General features: G+C 57.0%; 1 protein-coding gene across 2 annotated transcripts; it reads left to right on the forward strand.

Moving 5' to 3' along the window:
- The first annotated feature begins 12 nt into the window (after window positions 1–12).
- Window positions 13–16195, forward strand: PRPF31 (pre-mRNA processing factor 31). 2 transcript variants are annotated; one of them, XM_055370529.2, is made up of 14 exons: window positions 13–426; window positions 2900–3084; window positions 3202–3262; window positions 6482–6565; window positions 7119–7216; window positions 8062–8168; window positions 8349–8518; window positions 9099–9256; window positions 11114–11203; window positions 12654–12781; window positions 12885–12957; window positions 13642–13770; window positions 13857–13955; window positions 15784–16195. In XM_055370529.2, the coding sequence occupies exons 2-14, from the start codon at window positions 2908–2910 to the stop codon at window positions 15907–15909; spliced, it is 1500 nt and encodes a 499-aa protein (XP_055226504.1). In that variant the 5' UTR covers window positions 13–426; window positions 2900–2907; the 3' UTR covers window positions 15910–16195. The 2 variants fall into 2 exon arrangements, with proteins under 2 accessions (XP_055226504.1, XP_063557701.1); XM_063701631.1 differs by lacking the exon at window positions 15784–16195 and having other exon boundaries at window positions 282–426; window positions 13642–15114.
- The last annotated feature ends 3669 nt before the right edge of the window (window positions 16196–19864 follow it).

A 19864-nucleotide genomic window follows, 5' to 3' on the forward strand; every position in this document is an offset into this window, starting at 1 on the left:
CTAGGCCTTGTGGGAGTTGTAGTTTCCTGTTTCCGGCTTCGCTTCGGCCCACCCCCACGTCCACCCCGAATCCCTGCTTAAAGGCCTTGCTTTCTTGTCTAATGCCGCAACCAGTCCTCTGAGTTGCCAACGTCTTTCTTCTTGTTTCGACGCCCCGTCGTCCGGCCACAGCGATTCTCTGCTTAGCAGGATCGGTCCACAGCGGGACGTGAGTCCCTTTCCTCCTCGCGGCTTACGGCCTCTCTCCGCCTAGTGCCAGGTGCTAATAAAGTTGTTGTTTCAAATGCGGCCAAGAACATCGCGAGCGGGGACCAATCAGAGAGTAGCTTTGCCTCTATAACGGCGCGAGAGTGAGACGTCATCGGTGAGCGACTAACGCTCTGGGAAAGCTTATTTCCTAGAAACAGTGGTGCGCGGAGAGGAGAGGTGAGTGTGATGGAGACCAGGGGGAGCGGGAGGCTGGGCTCCTGGGTCTGGGAGAAGAAGTGTGTGAGGAAAAAGGCGGGTCTTTACAGCTTGGTTTTTGTTTTTTGTTGTTTGTTTGTTTTGAGACGGAGTCTCGTTCTGTTGCCCAGGTTGGAGAGCAGTGGCGCAATCTCGGCTCATTGCAACCTCCGTCTCCCGGGTTCAAACGATTTTTCTGCCTCAGCCTCCAGAGTAGCTGGGATTACAGGCGCCCGCCACCACCCCTGACTAATTTTTGTATTTTTAGTAGAGACGGGGTTTCCCCATGTTGGTCAGGCTGGTCTCGAACTCCTGATCTCGTGATCCGCCCGCCTCGGCCTCCCAAAGTGCTGTGATTACAGGCATGATCCACCGCGCCTGGCCAATTGTTTGTTTGTTTTGTCTGAGACGGAGTTTCGCTCTTGTTGCCCAGGCTGGAGTGCAGTGGCGCGATCTCGGTTCACTGCAACCTCCGCCTCCCGGATTCAAGCGATTCTCCTGCCTCAGCCTCCCGAGTAGCTGGGATTACAGGAGCGCACCACCACGCCCGGCTAGTTTTTTGTATTTTTAGTAGAGACAGGGTTTCACCATGTTGGCCAGGCTGGTCTCCAATTCCTGACCTCAGGTGATACACCCGCCTGGGCCTCCCAAAGTGCTGGGATTACAGGCATGAGCCACCGCTCCCGGCCTTTTACAGCCTGTTTACCCAAAAGTCTTAATATGTGCCTACCATGGTGTGGCCCTGGGGATGTGGAAGGAGCAAAAATTGTTCCCTACCCTCTTAGAGCTTTGGTTGATGCCTGGCAGACAGGCTTTATCAAATAATTACTTCATTAATCACAAATGTGTGAAGTGCCTTACTGTAGACACGCAGAGCGTGCGGGACACGTTATCACAAAGCAACCTCCTGTAGTCTAGAGCGGGGCGTGTGGGTCAGGGAGGTGGAACGTGAGAGCTGAAGGCTGAGGAGATGCTGGCCCACTAAGAAGTGGGGAGAGCCAGACGCCATGGCTCACTCCTGTAATCCCAGCACTTTGGGTGGCCCAGGCAAAAGGATCGCTTGAGCCCAGGAGTTTGAGACCAGCCTGAGCAACAGAGTGAGACCCTGTCTCTACAGAAAAATTTAAAAATTAGCCGGGCGTGCTGGTGTGTGCATGTCATCTCAGCTATCAGGAGGCTGAGGCGGGAGAATCGCTTGAGCCCAGGTGGTCGAGGCTGCCGTGAGCTATGATGGCGCCACTGCACTGCAGCCTAGGTGACAGAGCAAGACATGGTCTCAAAAAAAAGAAAAGAAAAAACAAAGTGAAGGAAAGGGCCATTTTAGTTACAGGGGACTCCTGTACAAAGACCTGGAGGTGGGAAGAGACTGATAATGTAACCGACTCAAGTTTCTGCTACTCAGAGGCAGAAGAAGAAGGGGGTGGTGAAAGGAAAGCAGCTTTATTGATCAAATGCTCGCAGATGAGAAATGGCCAAGCTAATGTCTTTAGAAGGCCATTTCAAGCTTTAGGCTGGGGAGAGGGGCTTCAAAAGGGGAACTTTGAATGGGAGGCATACAGGAGTGGTGCTGGGTACAAGGTATGTGTGTCTTGCTCCGAAGGCTGTCTTGAGTCACGGGCCACCTGGAGCATGGGCTGGTGTCATGTCAACAATGGCCAGGTTGTAGATTGATCGCCTTGAGGTAACCTCTGGAGTTTTGCAGCTGGGTTTCCATATCTAGTTTGTTTCAAGATTAGCCCCTGCGGCGAGGCGCAGTGGCTTACGCCTGTAATCCCAACAGTTTGGGAGGCCAAGGTGGGTCGCTCACTTGAGGTCAAGAGTTCAAGACCAGCCTGGCTTACATAGTGAAACCTTGACTCTACAAAAAAAAAAAAAAAAAAAAAAATTAGCTGGGCATGGTGGCTGGTGCCTGTAGTCCCAGCTACTCAGGAGGCTGAGGCAGGAGAATCGCTTGAACCCAGGAGGTGGAGGTTGCAAGTGAGCCAAGACTGCACCACTGCACTCCAACCTGGGTGTCAGAGCCAGACTCCATCTTTAAAAAATAAATAAATAAAGATTAGCTCCTGGAACTTCTAAGTAAGCACATAGATAAGCCAGCAGTGCAAGACAGTGTCTAGTGGGAAAGGAGGGAAACAAAGAATTTCAAAGTATGTTTTCAAGGCTAAGGGCAAGAAAGGAATAAGGAAGTTTGCAAATGCATTTGGAATCTACACCACTTGGTTCCAGTAAGTCTTAGCAAGGTGGCGGTCATAGGGGTGTGCTGCGTCTTGTACAGGTCGGAGCTGGAGACTCGCCAGTGAACAAAAGAAACTAAAGCACCTGTCGTTGTGGAGCCTGCGTGCTAGTGGGGTTGATAAAGAAGGACCAGGGTCTTCTGGGGGAGAATCATCGCTCAGTAATAAGGAGGGACTTTGTCGGGGGCAAGTTTTTAGGGAACCCTGCTGTCCCTCCCCAGGCCTCGGGATGTCTCTGGCAGATGAGCTCTTAGCTGATCTCGAAGAGGCAGCAGAAGAGGAGGAAGGAGGAAGCTATGGGGAGGAAGAAGAGGAGCCAGCGATCGAGGATGTGCAGGAGGAGACACAGCTGGATCTTTCCGGGGATTCAGTCAAGACCATCGCCAAGCTATGGGACAGTAAGATGGTAAGAGGACAAGAGGTGTTCCTAGCAGGGGGCTCTAGACAGAATCTCCCAGAAGGGGGTGATACAGGCTTCTTTTTGAAGAGTGCTGGATTCTGACTGTCCTCTCCTTTCCTACAGTTTGCTGAGATTATGATGAAGATTGAGGAGTATATCAGCAAGCAAGCCAAAGCTTCAGAAGGTGCTTCCTCCCACTCTGTGCCCCTCCCCATCTCCTGTCTCTCCTGCCAGGCCCCCTGGCTCCCTGGCTGCTTGTGGCTGGGTATATCTCCCTTCAGCCTTTTCCAGAGCCTTCTTTTTTTTTTTTTGTTTCACCCCAACCCGTTCCCTTTTCCACTAAATATATATTGCATTGTAAAGCTCATGCTTCTTAAGTCCTTCCTGTGTGCTGAGCTTACTGATCATGATAGGACTCAGCTTGAGGTTTCCCAGACTTCACTGATTCACATGACCGGTTACAGGGTTTTTGCCACATCTGTAAGCCGCTTATCCTATTATTTGCTTAACATATTCTTTGAGTGTAGGACTTTTTTTCTTAAATTTATCTGAGAAGGAAGCAAATTGCTACCATGAATGGAAAACTGGTATCATTTGGCAAAGACAAAGTCACTGTATAAAAATAGATATATAATTATTAAAGAACCACCTAAGGCCGGGCGCCGGCGGCTCACGCCTGTAATCCCAGCACTTTGGGAGGCCGAGGCAGGTGGATCACAAGGTCAGGAGATCAAGACCATCCTGGCTAACACGGTGAAACCCCGTCTCTACTAAAAATACAAAAAATTAGCCGGGCGTGGTGGCGGGTGCCCGTAGTCCCAGCTACTCAGGAGGCTGAGGCAGGAGAATGGCGTGAACCTGGGAGGCGGAGCTTGCAGTGAGCCAAGATCGTGCCACTGCACTCCAGCCTGGGCGACAGAGCAAGACTCTGTCTCAAAAAAAAAAAATAACCTAAAACCTTTTCTCATGCCCAAATTGAGAGAACACTAGCTTATCTCATGAGTGCTCAGACTCACTCTTAAGAGGGCAGTCCTGTTACCATTCCTATTCTTTCTTTTTTTCCTTGAGATGGAGTCTCCCTCTGTCGCCCAGGCTGGAGTGCAGTGATGTGATCTTGGCTCATTGCAACCTCCACCTCCCGGGTTCAAGCGATTCTCCTCCCTCAGCCTTATGTATAGCTGGGATTACAGGTATGCAGCACCATGCCTGGCTATTTTGTATTTTTTAGTAGAGATAGGGTTTCACCATGTTGACCAGGCTAGTCTCGAACTCCTGACTTCAAGTAATCCGCCCACCTCGGCCTCCCAAAGTGCTGGGATTACAGGCATGAGCCACTACGCCCAGCCTTCCCATTCTTCTTGAATGGAATTTGTTGATGACAGGAAGCCATGGGAGGTTTCTGGGGAAAGAAGTGTAGTGAGAGGGCAGAGTTTCGGGAGACTCACTGCTCGCTTTCTTTAACGTTTACCTGGGCACCCAGTTGAATCGCCCAGGTCTTTGCTCTCAAAGTACTCAAGGTCTAGTGGAAGAGGCAGGCCAGGTTCCAGACAGCTATCAGTGGTGGTACCAAGCTGGGGACACCGGAGCCACAGGAGGGACTGGCTGACCCTGCCCCAGGTGTCGGGGAAGAATCCATAGCTGAATTGGACTCTAGAGCATGAATGCATGTGCCAGGCAAAGAAAGGGAGAAGGGGGCCCAGGGAAAGACAGCGGCAGGCCTGGGGCCTCAGACATCCGGAGAGAGAATCCTGCAGAGTTCCAGATGCCAGGCCGAGGAATTTCTCTCTCCAGAGGGTTATGGGACACAGAAAGTGACATTTCCTGATGTCAGGCCAGGCTCAGGGATGGAGTCAGACCCCGTCACACCCGGTGTCTGGTTGAGGAGGCAGAGGTGAAACATCTCACAAGCTGTGGCAGTCCCTGTTTACTGGAGGTGCACAAGTGCTGCGGGTACACAGAGGAGGCGTCTGATCCTTCCAGAAAGGGAGGGAAGGATTCTGAGTCGCTGCCTGAGTCTTAAGGACTTAAAGAGCCATTTGAGCATCAGGGTTAGGAACACAGACTCTGAAGCCACCCTGCCTGGTGTCAGATCTGAGCTCTGCCTTCTACTGGCTGTGACATCAGGCAGTTAGTATTTGCATGACTTTTAAACACAACATCTTTTTGTTTGTTTGTTTTTTGAGACAGGGTCTCACTCTGTCACCCAGGCCAGAATGCAGTGGCACGATCCCAGCTCACTGCAGCCTTGACCTTCTGGGCTCAGGCGTTCCTGCCTTAGCCTTCCAGGCAGCTGGGACCACAGGTGTACACCACCATGCCTGGCTAATTTTTTTTCTTTAATTATGTGTAGAGATGGGGTCTCCCTATGTCGCCCAGGTTGCTCTCCAACTCCTGGGCTCAAGCAGTTCTCCTGCCTCAGCCTCCCAAAGTGCTGGGATTACAGGTATGAGCCACTGTGCCTGACCTCTTATTACTAAAGCACAAAGAAGCGTTTTCCAGAAACAGACGTGGGGTAAGGGACGCTCTGGGGAGAGGGAGCAGCACATGCAGAGGCCAGGAGGGGTCTGGCGCGGTGGCTCACGCCTGTCATCCCAGCACTTTGGGTGGTCAAGGCAGATGGATCACCTGAGGTCGGGAGTTCGAGACCAGCCTGCCCAACATGGTGAAACCCTGTCTCTACTAAAAATACAAACAAAAAAAAAGTTAGCTGGGCATGGTGGCACATGCCTGTAATCCCAGCTACTCAGGAGGCTGAGGCAGGAGAATCGCTTGAACCCAGGAGGCGGAGGTTGCAGTGAGCCGAGATCATGCCACTATACTCTAGCCTGGGCAACCAGCGCGAAATTATGTCTCAAAAAAAAAAGGCTAGGAGGAGTGGGTGTATGGGGCACTGTGATCACTCCTTTATGGCTGGAGTGGAATAAAATGGGGTGTGGTGAGAGGATGGGGCAGGAAGGGCGGGAGGCCAGACTGCAGAGTTGCTGAGTCAGGAGATAGGAACTGGGCAACTCCCTGTGTGCCAGGTGCTGTCGTGGGTACTCGGGTGTGGGTATAGCCAACGCAGGCACAGCACTGGTCCCTGCAGAGCTTCCAGAGTTGGGGAGGCCTTGAATGTCAGTCTGAGGACTCGGTCATTAGCCTTGGGGTTGTGGGGAGCCGTAGGAGGTTTCACACGGTCAGTTCTGGGGTGGATGGGGTCAAGTCTAGACTGGTGTGGAGGGAGAGGGATTGAAGGCAGGAACACAAGTTCAGGGATGTCTGCAGACATCAGCCTATCCCTGGTTTACTCTTCAGCCCCTCCTTCCTGACCCCTCCCAACCTCATCCTCCGCCTCCTCCAGCTGCGGGACCCGAGAGGGGGTAGGGAGTTAGATACTCACACCCATGCCTCCGTGTCCTCACAGTGATGGGACCAGTGGAAGCAGCGCCTGAATACCGCGTCATCGTGGATGCCAACAACCTGACCGTGGAGATCGAAAACGAGCTGAGTGAGTGCTGGGGGGCAAGCGGAGACAGCCCCGTGTGACGTCCCTCACGCCCCCTCTCCCTTCCCCACTGGCCTTTCCCAGGGTCCTGCCCCTAAGCCCAAGCTCAGATCGAGGTTCACCTGCTGTCACAGAGTGGTTGAAATAAGAAGGAAGTGCGTTCTCTCGCGTATGAGTCTGAGGAGCACTCGGGGATGGTGTGGCCGCTTGGCTGCCTGTAGGGCCCTCGCTCTTTCCATCCTGTTGGTCGGCCACCTGCCTCACGGTGCGAGGTGACTGCCCCACCTCCAGCCATCACCTCCGCATTCCCACCAGCAAGGCGCTTCTTTTCTTTAAGAACATGTCACTGCAGCTCACGTTTTACAGACCAGAACTAATTCCCCTGGTCACACCTAGCGGTAAGGGCAGCTGAGAAAGGCTGTATGCTGGTGCCCGTGTGCCAGGCTACAAGCCAGGGCTTCAGTTACTAAAGGAAGAAGGGGACATGGGTGTTAGGGCCAACCAGCAGAGTCTATCTTCCATCTTACCCGACAACCTCCTGTCCCGTTTACCCTAGACATCATCCATAAGTTCATCCGGGATAAGTACTCAAAGAGATTCCCTGAACTGGAGTCCTTGGTCCCCAATGCACTGGATTACATCCGCACGGTCAAGGTGAGCGCAGAGAAGGTGGGGTGCTTCTGCTGGCGTGAAGGGGCAGGCGGGGCTCACTCTCGGACCCCCTCCCAGAGGCCTCAGGGTCTGGAGGCGATGGAGGGGTGTGGACGAGGGCTCAGTGGTCTGCTCTGCCCAGCGTGGGAGGGACGGAGCCTGGACAGGACTTTCTCAGGGCTCCCCTCCTACCCCGGTCTCCCGAGAGGGCTTCCCCGCTGGCCTGACCCACGCTGCTCCCGCTCTGGTCGGAGCCGGTGGCATTGGGGTTGACACAGGGCAGGCACACGGAGATTTGGGGGAGAGAGACGTCTAAGTGCGGAGAGCTGGAGAGGGAACAAGCAGGGAGGAAGTGAGGCGGGGAAGGACGGGACGGGGAAGAGGTCGGATCACGTCCAGCCTTTGGGTCTTAGGAGAAAGCCAAGGAAGGGTTTCGGAAAAGAGGGGCAGGTGTGCGTGAGGGCGGGGAGAGGAGGAGGTCCCCACGCGTGTCCAGGAAAGGATTAGGATGGCGGTGGGGAAGCCCCTGCAGGGAAGCGAGGCCGCGGATTTGCACTCCGACTTGATGCGGGCCAGAGGCTTGTGAGGCCGTGGTCTTTCCAGACGCCACTCTGCCCGGGCTCCGTTTCCAGGTCAGCGAAAGCAGGGCAGATGGTGTGGATGCTTGAGGCGGTGGAGGCAGGAATGGTGTGGATGCTTCAGGCGGTGGAGGCAGGAGAGGCCCCCAGTGCAGAGACCCTGACTGTCCCAGTGTCCCCAAGAAGAGACCTGAGGAGGTGCTGAGCAAGAGAGGTTCTCGAGCCTTCCTGAGTTCCCGAGCCTCCCCTATCTTCTCTGCTCGCCCCCAGGAGCTGGGCAACAGCCTGGACAAGTGCAAGAACAATGAGAACCTGCAGCAGATCCTCACCAATGCCACCATCATGGTCGTCAGCGTCACCGCCTCCACCACCCAGGGGTATGTCCGCTGCGAGGGAGGCGCCGGGCCCTAATGGGACTGGGGATTAGGCTGGAGCTACACACGCAGGTGTACACACGCACACACATACACACATGCACACACAGAACTGAGAGGGTTGGGGCTGGGCACACCAGGCAGGCGGGAGACCCAGGAGGCTGGGCCCACCCGCCCCTGCAGGCAGCAGCTGTCGGAGGAGGAGCTGGAGCGGCTGGAGGAGGCCTGCGACATGGCGCTGGAGCTGAACGCCTCCAAGCACCGCATCTACGAGTACGTGGAGTCCCGGATGTCCTTCATCGCGCCCAACCTGTCCATCATTATCGGGGCATCCACGGCCGCCAAGATCATGGGTGAGTCCCCGGGCTGGGTCCCATGGAGCGGGGGTCTGCTGACACTGTGACCTTGGGAAGGCTACATCCTTTTCTGTAGAATGGGGGCTTTGGCACCTGGACCTCAGCACCCCGTCTCCCTGGACATCACAGAGGTCAGCCAGCCTGGCACACAGCAAAGCCTCGTCTGTGGGAAAAACACTCACCCATAGCTCCTTCTCCCTCCCCTGTGCCGGAAACCCAGAGATGACCACACCCAGGCCCTGTTGTCAGGGAGCTCCTGGTTTGGTGAAAATGGTTCCAAAACACAGACATCCCTGGAACGGCGTTAGTGTGGCTTAGCACAAACGTGGTGGTCAGCTTCCTGTTGGGGGCCTCCTCCCTGCACCCCCAGGCCAGCTGCCCTCCCTCTCTGAGCCTCCTTTGCATCTGCCCCTCGCGGAATGGGCCAGGTCGCCCGCCTGGCAGGGCCATCGAGGAATCCAGCCAGAACTTCATGTAAAGGTGCCCGGCACACGTCGAGCCCCCAGGCAGATTCACGCATCCCCACCTCCCTGCTTTCTTCTGACCGCCCCCCCTTCCTCCCTCCCTCCCACCGCAGGTGTGGCCGGCGGCCTGACCAACCTCTCCAAGATGCCCGCCTGCAACATCATGCTGCTCGGGGCCCAGCGCAAGACGCTGTCTGGCTTCTCGTCTACCTCTGTGCTGCCCCACACCGGCTACATCTACCACAGTGACATCGTGCAGTCCCTGCCACCGGTGAGCCCCCCGCGTCATGGCCCCTCCCCCGGCCCCCCTGGAGCCTTCCGCTGTGCCCAGACAGCCTGAGCAGCCACCCACCATCTGGCCCAGCTGACGGTAGCACTCAGGAGCTGGGAACAGGGTGGCATGGGACGTGAGAGCCAGGGCTCTGCAGCAGACCAGCTCCAGCACCCACCAGTCGGGTGACTGTGGGCAAGAGGCGTGAGCGCCCTGTGCCTCAGTCTCCTCCCCTATCAAATGGGAGCACAGCGCCTGCTTCATGAGTTGGGACGAGGGCTCAGTGCAGATGAAGCACTTACAGGTCAGGCCTAGCTCACGACAAGCAGCGTCGGGTTAGCGTGCAACTGCTCCGAAGACCACCCTCAGGTTTGACCATTCACTAGAAAGACTCACAGAATCCACTGAGGGCTGCACATCAGCCATGGGGAGAGACACACTGGAGGGGCAGGAGAGGTCACCAACCTCGGAGCTTCCCGGGTCCTCTCCCTGCAGTCGGGACACATGACCCTCCCAGCATCGACGCCTGACAGCACACACACAGGCCCGCTAGCCTGGCGGGGCGCAGTGGCTCGCACCTGTCATCCCAGCACTTTGGGAGGCCGAGGCAGGCAGATCACCTGAGGTCAGGTGTTCGAGACCAGCCTGGCCAACATGGTGAAACCCCATCTCTACCAAAAATACAAAAAAACTAGCTGGGTATAGTGGCACACACTTATAATCCCAGCTACTTGGGAGGCTGAGGCAGGAGAATCGCTTGAACCCAGGAGGTGGAGGTTGCAGTGAGCTAAGATCATACCACTGCCCTCCAGCCTGGGTGACACAGTGAGACTGTCTCAAAAAAAAAAAAAAAAAAAAAAGCAGGACAGGTTCTGGGACAGACAGGCCTGGGTGCAGACCCTACTCTGTCCAACTGTGGCGAGTTACCTCAGGCTCACGGCCTTGTGCCCTGCCTGGCCTCCCCCAGGGATGGGGAGAACAATAGCACTGATGGTCAAGGCTGGGTGGGCATTTCCTGGCCCCACCCCCCAGCCCAGTGTGGGGTTTTTTTTTTTGTGGTCTTTTCTGCGACGCTTTAGGTCAGGCACTGCTACTGGAACACACCCAGGGAGGCTGGCAGGTCACCCCATCCTGGGAGGAGAGAGAGTGGGCGATAGAACCCAGGACGGGTGGGCCTGGGGCTTCTGCACCCCTGCCATCGCCACCACCTCACAGCCCTGGGCATATGGGTTAAACCTGCCCCAGGGAGCCTGATGTCTTGTCACCCAGGCCTCTGCCTCTTCATTTGGCCATCTCACATCGGTCCAGGCACAGGCCATAGACACCACAGGCCTGTAAGGGAGGCCAGGGCTGGCCATCACCTCACTGTGGCTGACAGCTGGGCTCTGTTTGCAGTTTGGATTGGAACCCTGGCTCCATCACCTGCTGGCTGTCTCCCTGGCCACATGACTTGAAGCCTTGGTTTCCACATCTGAAAAGGGGGTGCAATGATCACACCAGCCCGATATTTGAATATTTGATGAGATGATCCGAGGGGCATGCTTAGCACGGGGCTGGCATCCAGGCCGAGCGCACTCCCCCCGGCATCTCCACAGTCACCACTGTCCTCGTTGTCAGCGTGTCTTACTGTCATCCTTACCTGACGGCCACTTACCAGCTGGGACATGGCTCTGTGCCCTGCCCTCATCCCCTCTTCCTGTGAAGTAGGAGCTGAGAGCACACACCTCTAGAGCCCAAGGGTGGAAAGCCCCCTTCCAGGACCCCGGGTAGAGCCAGAGGAGGAGCGCGCGCGGTTGCTTTGCTGTTACCTGTCTGTCTGTCTCACACAGATTCCACCCCCGTTTTCCGTTGCTCCAGGATCTGCGGCGGAAAGCGGCCCGGCTGGTGGCCGCCAAGTGCACACTGGCAGCCCGTGTGGACAGTTTCCACGAGAGCACAGAAGGGAAGGTGAGGAGGGAAAGGTGAGGGGCGGCCGGGCGTCTTTTCCTCTGGGCCTGGGATGTCTCTGCAGGGAGAGCCCTCAGCAGGGAGCCCACCCCAGCGAGCACCGTCCTACCAAGGCGGAGGCAGTGCTTCTGCCCACCCTCCCTGGGGTCGGGCACCCCCTTCCCCAGTAGGGTTTCCTAGGTCTGCTGTCGGAAGGTAGCATGAACCTACTGGCTTAAAACAGTGCAGGTGTGGCCGGGCGCGGTGGCTCACGCCTGGAATCCCAGCACTTTGGGAGGCAGAGGTGGGCGGGTCACAAGGTCAGGAGTTTGAGACCAGCCTGGCCAACATGGTGAAACCCCATCTCTACCAAAATTAGCCGGGTGTGGTGGCACACACCTGTAATCCCAGTTACTCAGGAGGCTGAGGCAGGAGAATTGCTTGAACCTGGGAGACGGAGGTTGCAGTGAACTGAGATTGAATCATTGCACTCCAGCCTGGGTGACAGAGCGAGACTCCATCTAAAAACAAAAACAAAAAACAGTGCAGGTTTATTATCTGTGGTCCTGTAGGTCCAAAGTCCAAAATGAGTTTCACTGGGCTGAAGTCAGGGTGTCAGCCTGGAGCGTTCCTTCTGGGGGATTCAAGGGATAATCCATTCCCTTGTCTTTTCCAGCTTCTAGGGGTCACTGGCACCCCTTAGCTCGTGGCCCTCCCTCTGTCTGCGGAGCCAGCCACATAGCACCCTCAGACCTCTCTCTGACTCTGCTTCTGTCTTCATATCTCAGCCTCTGTTTTTGTTCCCCTCTTCTATTTTAAGGGCCCCTGTGGCTATACTGAGCCTGCTCAGATGGTCCAGGATAGTCTTCCCAGCTCACAATCCTTAAAATCCTTCTTAACCTCTTCACATCCCTTTTGCCCTGTGATTCTGGGAATTAGAACATGGGCCTCTTTGGGCATGTGTGTGTTGGTGGGGGCATAATTTGCCTTCCACACCAGGATCTGTCCCCGCTGCAACAGGGGATGTTATTCAAGTAATTATTCAGTTACCTTCTGTCTTCCTTGGTAGATGTACTCGGGAGAGGAGACGTTTTGTGTCTTGTGAACTGTCGTTTGCCAAGCACCCAGCCTGGCACAGCGTTCAGGTGTTCCGTGTCCCCTTCTTCTTTCCCTCTCCCCATCTCACCCCTGGTCTGGGTGTGGGGGGTGCAGCTGTGAGTAGCACAGACAGGACCCCTGCCCCGTGGCGTGGGCACGGGTCAAAGAGACAGTCAACAGGTGAACTCTGTCCTGCGTCTAGCGGTGCTAAGTCAACACCAAGAAGAAAAAGAAAGGGGGTTGCGGTGAGGCAGCATTAGGTGCTGATTTAACTAAGGCATGTGGATACTCGGGGGGCCCACTCAGAGGAGGCCTGGGTGGGCAGCCCACGCGAGCAGCTGCAGGACCTCCCCCTCCCCCTCCCCCTCCCCAGGTGGGCTACGAACTGAAGGATGAGATCGAGCGCAAATTCGACAAGTGGCAGGAGCCGCCGCCCGTGAAGCAGGTGAAGCCGCTGCCTGCGCCCCTGGATGGACAGCGGAAGAAGCGAGGCGGCCGCAGGTGAGGGGCCCTGGGGGTCCGGTAGGCATGGGGGTCATGGGGGGAGAAGCCGGCGTCCTCCTCCTAGCTGACTCCCTGGCGCCGCCCACCCACCCATCCCCAGATACCGCAAGATGAAGGAGCGGCTGGGGCTGACAGAGATCCGGAAGCAGGCCAACCGTATGAGCTTCGGAGAGGTCAGACTCCCAGAGCGCCCTCCTCAACCCCACAGGCAGGCAGCCACCACTGCCCTCTGCCTCCTGCCACCGTCCCTCCTCTCGTCCTGTGGCCCTGGCTCATGTCTAGGGCGCTGTCCCAGCCTCCTCCCTCATCCCCCGGCCTCTATTCTCATTTCCATCCATTCAGCCCCAAAGTGACCCTTGCAACCCTCGGAGCCTGTGTCTCCGGTGCTTAGAGCCCCTGCAGCTTCCTGTCGCCCCAGGCTCCTTGGCCGGTTCCTCCCTTCCCAGAGGCTCCGCAGTGCCCTGCTGCACGGCAGCCCCGTCCCTGGGCCCCGCCAGTCTCCTCTCTTATCCCAGCGTCATCCCCTTGGTCCTGCAAGACCGAACTCAGAGGCCACCTCATCCTATTAAACCTATTCTGGTTCCTGACATCCCCCAACCTACACAAGTAAGGAAGGAATGGCCTCTCGACTCTGAGCTCACAGAGCAGTGCTAGGACCGGGCCCCTCTCAGGCTCCCCAGCATCCCCCGCTTGTGTGGGCCCCCAGGCCTCAGCCGGGCCAAGTGGGTACCGGAGCAGGTGCCCGTGGGACCAGCCGGCTGGTGACCGCTGGGCTTCCGGCTGGTGGAGGGGGTGCCTCGGTGGCTGGAGGGCAGGGCCTGGTCGCTGAACTGCAGGGCGCCTCCTCTTCCCCCTAGATCGAGGAGGACGCCTACCAGGAGGACCTGGGATTCAGCCTGGGCCACCTGGGCAAGTCGGGCAGTGGGCGTGTGCGGCAGACGCAGGTAAACGAGGCCACCAAGGCCAGGATCTCCAAGACGCTGCAGGTATGGGCCAGACCCAGGTGGGGCTGGGGACCGAGGGACACAAGGTGGGGGGAGCCCAGATCGCAGCCTCCCTGTCCTCCCCACAGCGGACCCTGCAGAAGCAGAGCGTCGTGTATGGCGGGAAGTCCACCATCCGCGACCGCTCCTCGGGCACGGCCTCCAGCGTGGCCTTCACCCCACTCCAGGTACCTCCCCTGGGCCGGCTCTGTCCCCAGCCCTGAGACCTTGGCAAGGCCCCTTGCCCTCTGCCCCTGTGAAGAAGGCCAGGATGAGTCTCCTCATGGGGCTGTTGTGGAGGGTGTGGTGACGAGGTATGCGGAGGACGTAGACAGCTCCTGGCACACAGGAAGACGTTAGCAGAGACGAGAGGCCAGAGCTGAGCAGTCCTCGTGAGCACGCACTGCTTTAGAACCAGGCCCACAGCTGTGTTCAGGGCACCCAGTTCTTCTGTCGGGCTGTGAGCGGGTTACACTGCTCAGCCTCCAGGCCCTCCAGTTCAAAATGGCCAGGACGGTTAAGGTAACCTCAAGACCCCACTCGAGAAAGTTCCCGGCTAGGCGGGCTTGGATGTCAAGTGTGGGTCCAGGCCCCAGCCAGTCAGCAGTGAGCAGCGTGGAGCGTGGCAGTCACCGCATCGTCGGAGCCTCGGTTTACCATCCATAGAGCAGGGCGAGCCTGCACCACGGGGGCGAGACGGCAGCGAGCTCATCTGCTCAGTCAGCGGGTGTCTACGCAGCACCTGCTGAGTTCCGTCGGTGTTCCCGGCTGTGGGGATGAAGCGACGAATGAGAGACAAGTCTTACCTTCATGCAGCCAGTGGGTGGCCGGGCGCAGACAGCTCAGTAAGATGTCCAGTGTAGGAGAAGGCAGAAATGCCAGGCCGGGCGCAGACAGCTCGGTAAGATGTCCAGTGTAGGAGAAGGCAGAAATGCCAGGCCGGGCGCAGACAGCTCGGTAAGATGTCCAGTGTAGGAGAAGGCAGAAATGCCAGGCCGGGCACAGACAGCTCAGTAAGATGTCCAGTGTAGGAGAAGGCAGAAATGCCAGGCCGGGCGTGGTGGCTCACGCCTGTAATCCCAGCACTTTGGGAGGCCCAGGCGGGCGGATCATGAGGTCAGGAGATCGAGACCATCCTGGCTAACACGGTGAAACCCCGTCTCTACTAAAAATACAAAAACTTAGCCGGGCGTGGTGGTGGGCGCCTGTAGTCCCAGCTACTGGGGAGGCTGAGGCAGGAGAATGGCGTGAACCCGGGAGGCAGAGTTTGCAGTGAGCCGAGATCGCGCCACTGCACTGCAGCCTGGGCGACAGAGCCAGACTCCGTCTCAAAAAAAAAAAAAAAAAGAAGGTGGAAATGCCAGGAAGGGGAGGAGGTGGAAGGTAGGAGGTGGGACAGGGGAGGCTCTCGTTTTGGAGCAGCCAGGGAGGGCCTCTTTGAGAAGATGATGCCAGTGGCTGTGCCTTTCCAAGCCTCCCCTCCTCCATCATGAGGTGCTCAGGACTGAAAAGAACGCACAGGAAGCACTTGGCACTGGGCTCACCATTAGAGCCCAATGACTGGGTCCTGTTATTATTTTTAGAGACAGGGGCTCGCTCTGTTGCCTTGAAAATATTTAGGAAGTGCCAGCCAGGTGTTGGCTCCCATTGCTGCCACTATGATCGTCAGTGGTGTTGGTGTGATTTGTGCTAGGACCTCGGGCCAGCCATGTCCCCCAGGGACTCAGTTTCCTTATGCAGAAACAGGGCAGGATTGGCTGTCCTCACGCATTGGTTGTTTTTAGCAGCACCTGAGGAACTTCGTACAAATCTAGGCGCCCTGGTTCCTCCCCACCCTCTCCCTCCAGACCCACTGAGTCAGAATCTCCCAAGACAGGGCAACTCCAGGGACAGGCAAACTGTCTCATGCCCACCAAGGCCTGAGTGCCATGGGGAAGGGCCTAGGGGGCTCTGATGGGTCACAGTTGGGGCCTTCTCCTCACCTAACCCATCATCTTCTCTCCCTCACCTGCCCAGGGCCTGGAGATTGTGAACCCACAGGCGGCAGAGAAGAAGGTGGCTGAGGCCAACCAGAAGTATTTCTCCAGCATGGCTGAGTTCCTCAAGGTCAAGGGCGAGAAGAGTGACCTTATGTCCACCTGAATGACTGCGTGTGTCCAAGGTGGCTTCCCACTGAAGGGACACAGAGGTCCAGTCCTGAAGGGCTGGGATCGGGTTCTGGCAGGGAGAACCTGCCCTGCCACTGGCCCCATTGCTGGGACTGCCCAGGGAGGAGACCTTGGAAGAGTCCGGCCTGGCCTCCCCCAGGACCGAGATCACCGCCCAGTATGGGCTAGAGCAGGTCTTCATCATGCCTTGTCTTTTTTATTTTAACCGAGAAAGGACATACTTTTTTGAAAAGAGTACAATTAAAAGGACATTGTCAAGATCTGTCCTTGGGGAGTGATCATTTTTCAAACAGCCGGGGCAACTAGAAGAATCAGAGCTGTGGAGTTTTGAGAAAAGAGCTTGGCCCTCGGGTCCAAGCCGTGTCTAGGCCCACTCCCTTCCCCGTTACTTTCTTGTCACGGGATCCCAGAAGGAAAAAGCCCTCTCCAACCCCCTGGAGAGCCGCAGTCACTTTGATAGCAAATGATGTGGCTGCCAACAGCCGCAGATCTCAGCGCAGGCCGACCGGGATTGCTGTCCACCTCAGGCCAGCCTCCTCACCTTTCCAAGCCTCCACACCTACGCCCAGGTGCCCAGGACTGAAGAGAATGCACAGAAAGCACTTAGCATGGGACTTGCCATCAGCGCCCTATAACCAGGTCCTGTTATGATTGGGTTTTTTAGAGACGGGGTCTCTGTTGCCCAGGTTGGAGTACAGTGATGCGATGAAGCTCACTACAGCCTCAAACTCCTGGGCTGGGATTACAGGCATGAACCAGCACAGCTGGCCTTCTGGTTAATTAAAATTTTTTTTTTTTTTTCTGAGGTAGAGTCTCACTCTGTCACCCAGGCTAGAGTACAGTGGTGCAATCTTGGCTCACTGCAACCTCTACCTCCCGGGTTCAAGCAATTCTCCTGCCTCAGCCTCCTGAGTAGCTGGGATTACAGGCATGTGCCACCACATCCCGCTAATTTTTATAGTTTTTAGTAGAGACAGGGTTTTGCCATGTTGGTCAGGCTGTTCTCGAACTCCTGACCTCGTGATATGCCCACCTCAGCCTCCCAAAGTGCCAGGATTACAGGTGTGAGCCACCACCCCAGCCCCATTTTTAAACTGTTTATAGACAGGGTCGTGCTCTATTACCCAGGCTGGGCTTGAACTCCTGTGCTCAAGTGACTTTTCCATCTCAGCCTCCCTAAGTGTTGAGATTACAGGCTTGAGCCGCTGTGTCTGGCCTCTTATTATTATTATTATTATTTTTATTGAGACAGAATCTCACTCTGTTGCCCAGGCTGGAGTGCAGTGGGATGATCCTGGCTCATGGCAACCTCCACCTCCCGGGTCCAGGTGATTCTCCTGCCTCAGTCTCCTGAGTAGCTGGGATTACAGGCGCCCATGGGTTTTGTTTGTTTGTTTGTTTGTTTGTTTTTCAGACGGAGTCTTGATCTGTCACCCAGGCTGGAGTGCAATGACGTGGTCTCGGCTCACTGCAAACTCCGCCTCCCGGGTTGAAGTGATTCTCCTGCTTCAGCCTCCCAAATAGCTGGGATTACAGGCGCCCGCCACCACGCCTGGCTAATTTTTGTATTTTTAGCAGAGACGGGGTTTCACCATGTTGGCCAGGCTGGTCTTGAATTGCTGACCTTGTGATCTGCCCGCCTCGGCCTCCCAAAGTGCTGGGATTATAGGTGTGACCCACCGCGCCCGGCCGAGATGGGGTTTTACCATGTTGGCCAGGCTGGTCTCGAACTCCTGACCTCAAACAATCCGCCTGCCTCGCCTCCCAAAGTGCTGGGATTACCCTGTCCCTGGCCCAGCCTCTTATTTATAACCAGTGTTGAGGGACTGTGTGGAGCCGGGCACAGGCGAAGCAGGCAGGCTTCCTGCCCTGGTAGGACCTGGTTGCTATAAAAGTCCTGCCAGGTGAGCAGAAGGAGCACACTTCCCCTCCCCTGACCTCCAGTCACTGAGTCTTGGGAACTGGGGCTCGGCCAGGAGCACCTTTACTTGGACTGAGGGGAATGTGGCCTGCAGACAGTCAGGAGAGTTTCCAGGGGACAGCAGGGGCTGTCCTAGCGGGTGGCATGAAACCGTCTCCCTGGAGAGGTTAAGGAAGAGCAACTCCAGGGGTTCCATTTACTATGTGCTCCGGAGCTGGGGCTTCATGGTGGTACTAAGGAGGCAGCACTAGTCACCTGACCTACAAGGTCGGGCTTCTGTTAGTTACCTAAGAGATGTTACCAGGACAAGCAGCAGTCTGGTGGGAAGATGATGCCTCCAGGTCTCCACCTCCTCTCTCTCTCCCTCCTTCTCTCCACCTCCCCTCTCTCTCCCTCCCTCTCTCCACCTCCCCTCTCCCTCTCTCTCTCCACCTCCCCTCTCTCTCCCTCTCTCTCTCCACCTCCCCTCTCTCTCCCTCTCTCTCCACCTCCTCTCTCTCTCTTCCTCCTCCTCCACGTCCCCTCTCTCTCCCTCTCTCCACCTCCCCTCTCCCTCCCTCCTTCCCTCTCTCCACCTCCCCCCGCCTTCCCTCTCTCCCTCCCTCTGTCCACCTTCCCTCTCTCTCTCCACCTCCCCTCTCTCCCTCCCTCTTTCCACCTTCCCTGTCTTCCTCCCTCTCTCCACCTTCCCTCTGTCTCCCTGCCTCTCTCCCTCCCTCTCTCCACCTCCCCTCTCTCCCTCCCTCCCTCTCTCCAGCTCCCCTCTCTCCCTCCCTCCCTCTCTCCAGCTCCCCTCTCTCCCTCCCTGCCTCTCTCCAGCTCCCCCTCTCCCTCCCTACCTCTCTCCAGCTCCCCTCTCTCCGTCCCTCCCTCTCTCCACCTCCCCTCTCTCTCCCTCCCTCTCCACCTCCCCTCTCCCTCCCTCTTTCCACCTTCCCTGTCTCCCTCCCTCCCTCTCTCCACCTTCCCTCTCTCCACCTCCCCTCCCTCTGTCCCTCCCTCTCTCCACCTCCCCTCCCTCTGTCCCTCCCTCTCTCCACCTCCCCTCTCTCTCTCTCCCTCCCTCTCCACCTTCCCTCTCTCCACCTCCCCTCCCTCTGTCCCTCCCTCTCTCCACCTCCCCTCACTCCACCTCCCCTCTCTCCACCTCCCCTCCCTCTCTCCACCTTCCCCTCTCCACCTCCCCTCTCTCCCTCCCTCCCTCTCTCCACCTCTCCCTCTCTCCACCTTCCCTCTCTCCTCCCCTCTCCCTCCCTCCCTCTCTCCACCTCCCCTCTCCCTCCCTCCCTCCACCTCCCCTCCCTCCCTCCCTCCACCTCCCCTCCCTCTCTCCCTCCCTCTCTCCACCTCCCCTCCCTCTCTCCCTCCCTCCCTCCCTCCACCTCCCCTCCCTCTCTCCCTCCCTCTCCCTCCCTCCCTCTCTCCACCTTCCCTCTCCCTCCCTCCACCTTCCCTCTCCCTCCCTCTCCACCTTCCCTCTCTCCTCCCCTCTCCCTCCCTCTCTCCACCTCCCCTCTCCCTTCCTCCCTGTCTCCCTCCCTCCCTCTCTCCACCTTCCCTCTCTCCTCCCCTCTCTCCCTCCCTCTGTCCACCTTCCCTCTCTCTCTCCAGCTCATGCTATCTGGGTCTCCCTCTGACTTTCTAGGTCCTGTCTGAGATTTTGCTCTTTCTGTTCCCCTCTCTGGGCCTCCCCGTCACCAGTCACCACTCTGTGTATCTCTGGATCCCTGTCCTTCAACCCAGAGCTCTGTCTCTGGACCTCAGTGGCAATCTCTAAATCTCTCTCCTTCCTCAAGTCAAAAAGTCGACACACCCAGGAGGTTCCCTTGAGTGGCTGAACTACCCCAGGTTGCATAACTCAAGTCTGTTTTCTCAATGTTATCCCTGACCCTCTGGGTCAACCCTGTTTGAAAATGACAACCTTTGCTGATCTCTACATACTGGTCTGCCAGGGAAGGACCCGTGGTCCACAACCCTGTTCAGAATCCCCCATCTCCCTTGGCCAAAA

The sequence above is a fragment of the Gorilla gorilla genome, chromosome 20, assembly GCF_029281585.2.
Source record: "Gorilla gorilla gorilla isolate KB3781 chromosome 20, NHGRI_mGorGor1-v2.1_pri, whole genome shotgun sequence".
In the NCBI taxonomy this organism is placed as follows: Eukaryota; Metazoa; Chordata; class Mammalia; order Primates; family Hominidae; genus Gorilla; species Gorilla gorilla.

What these genes read in the sequence shown, in the direction of transcription:
- PRPF31 (XM_063701631.1), top strand. Translation starts at nt 2,908, where the DNA reads ATGTCTCTGGCAGATGAGCTCTTAGCTGATCTCGAAGAGGCAGCAGAA. An exon ending in TCGTGCAGTCCCTGCCACCG is followed by an intron (nt 9,257 to 11,113) that starts GTGAGCCCCCCG and finishes CCGTTGCTCCAG; the next exon opens with GATCTGCGGCGGAAAGCGGC. An exon ending in ACCGTATGAGCTTCGGAGAG is followed by an intron (nt 12,958 to 13,641) that starts GTCAGACTCCCA and finishes TCTTCCCCCTAG; the next exon opens with ATCGAGGAGGACGCCTACCA.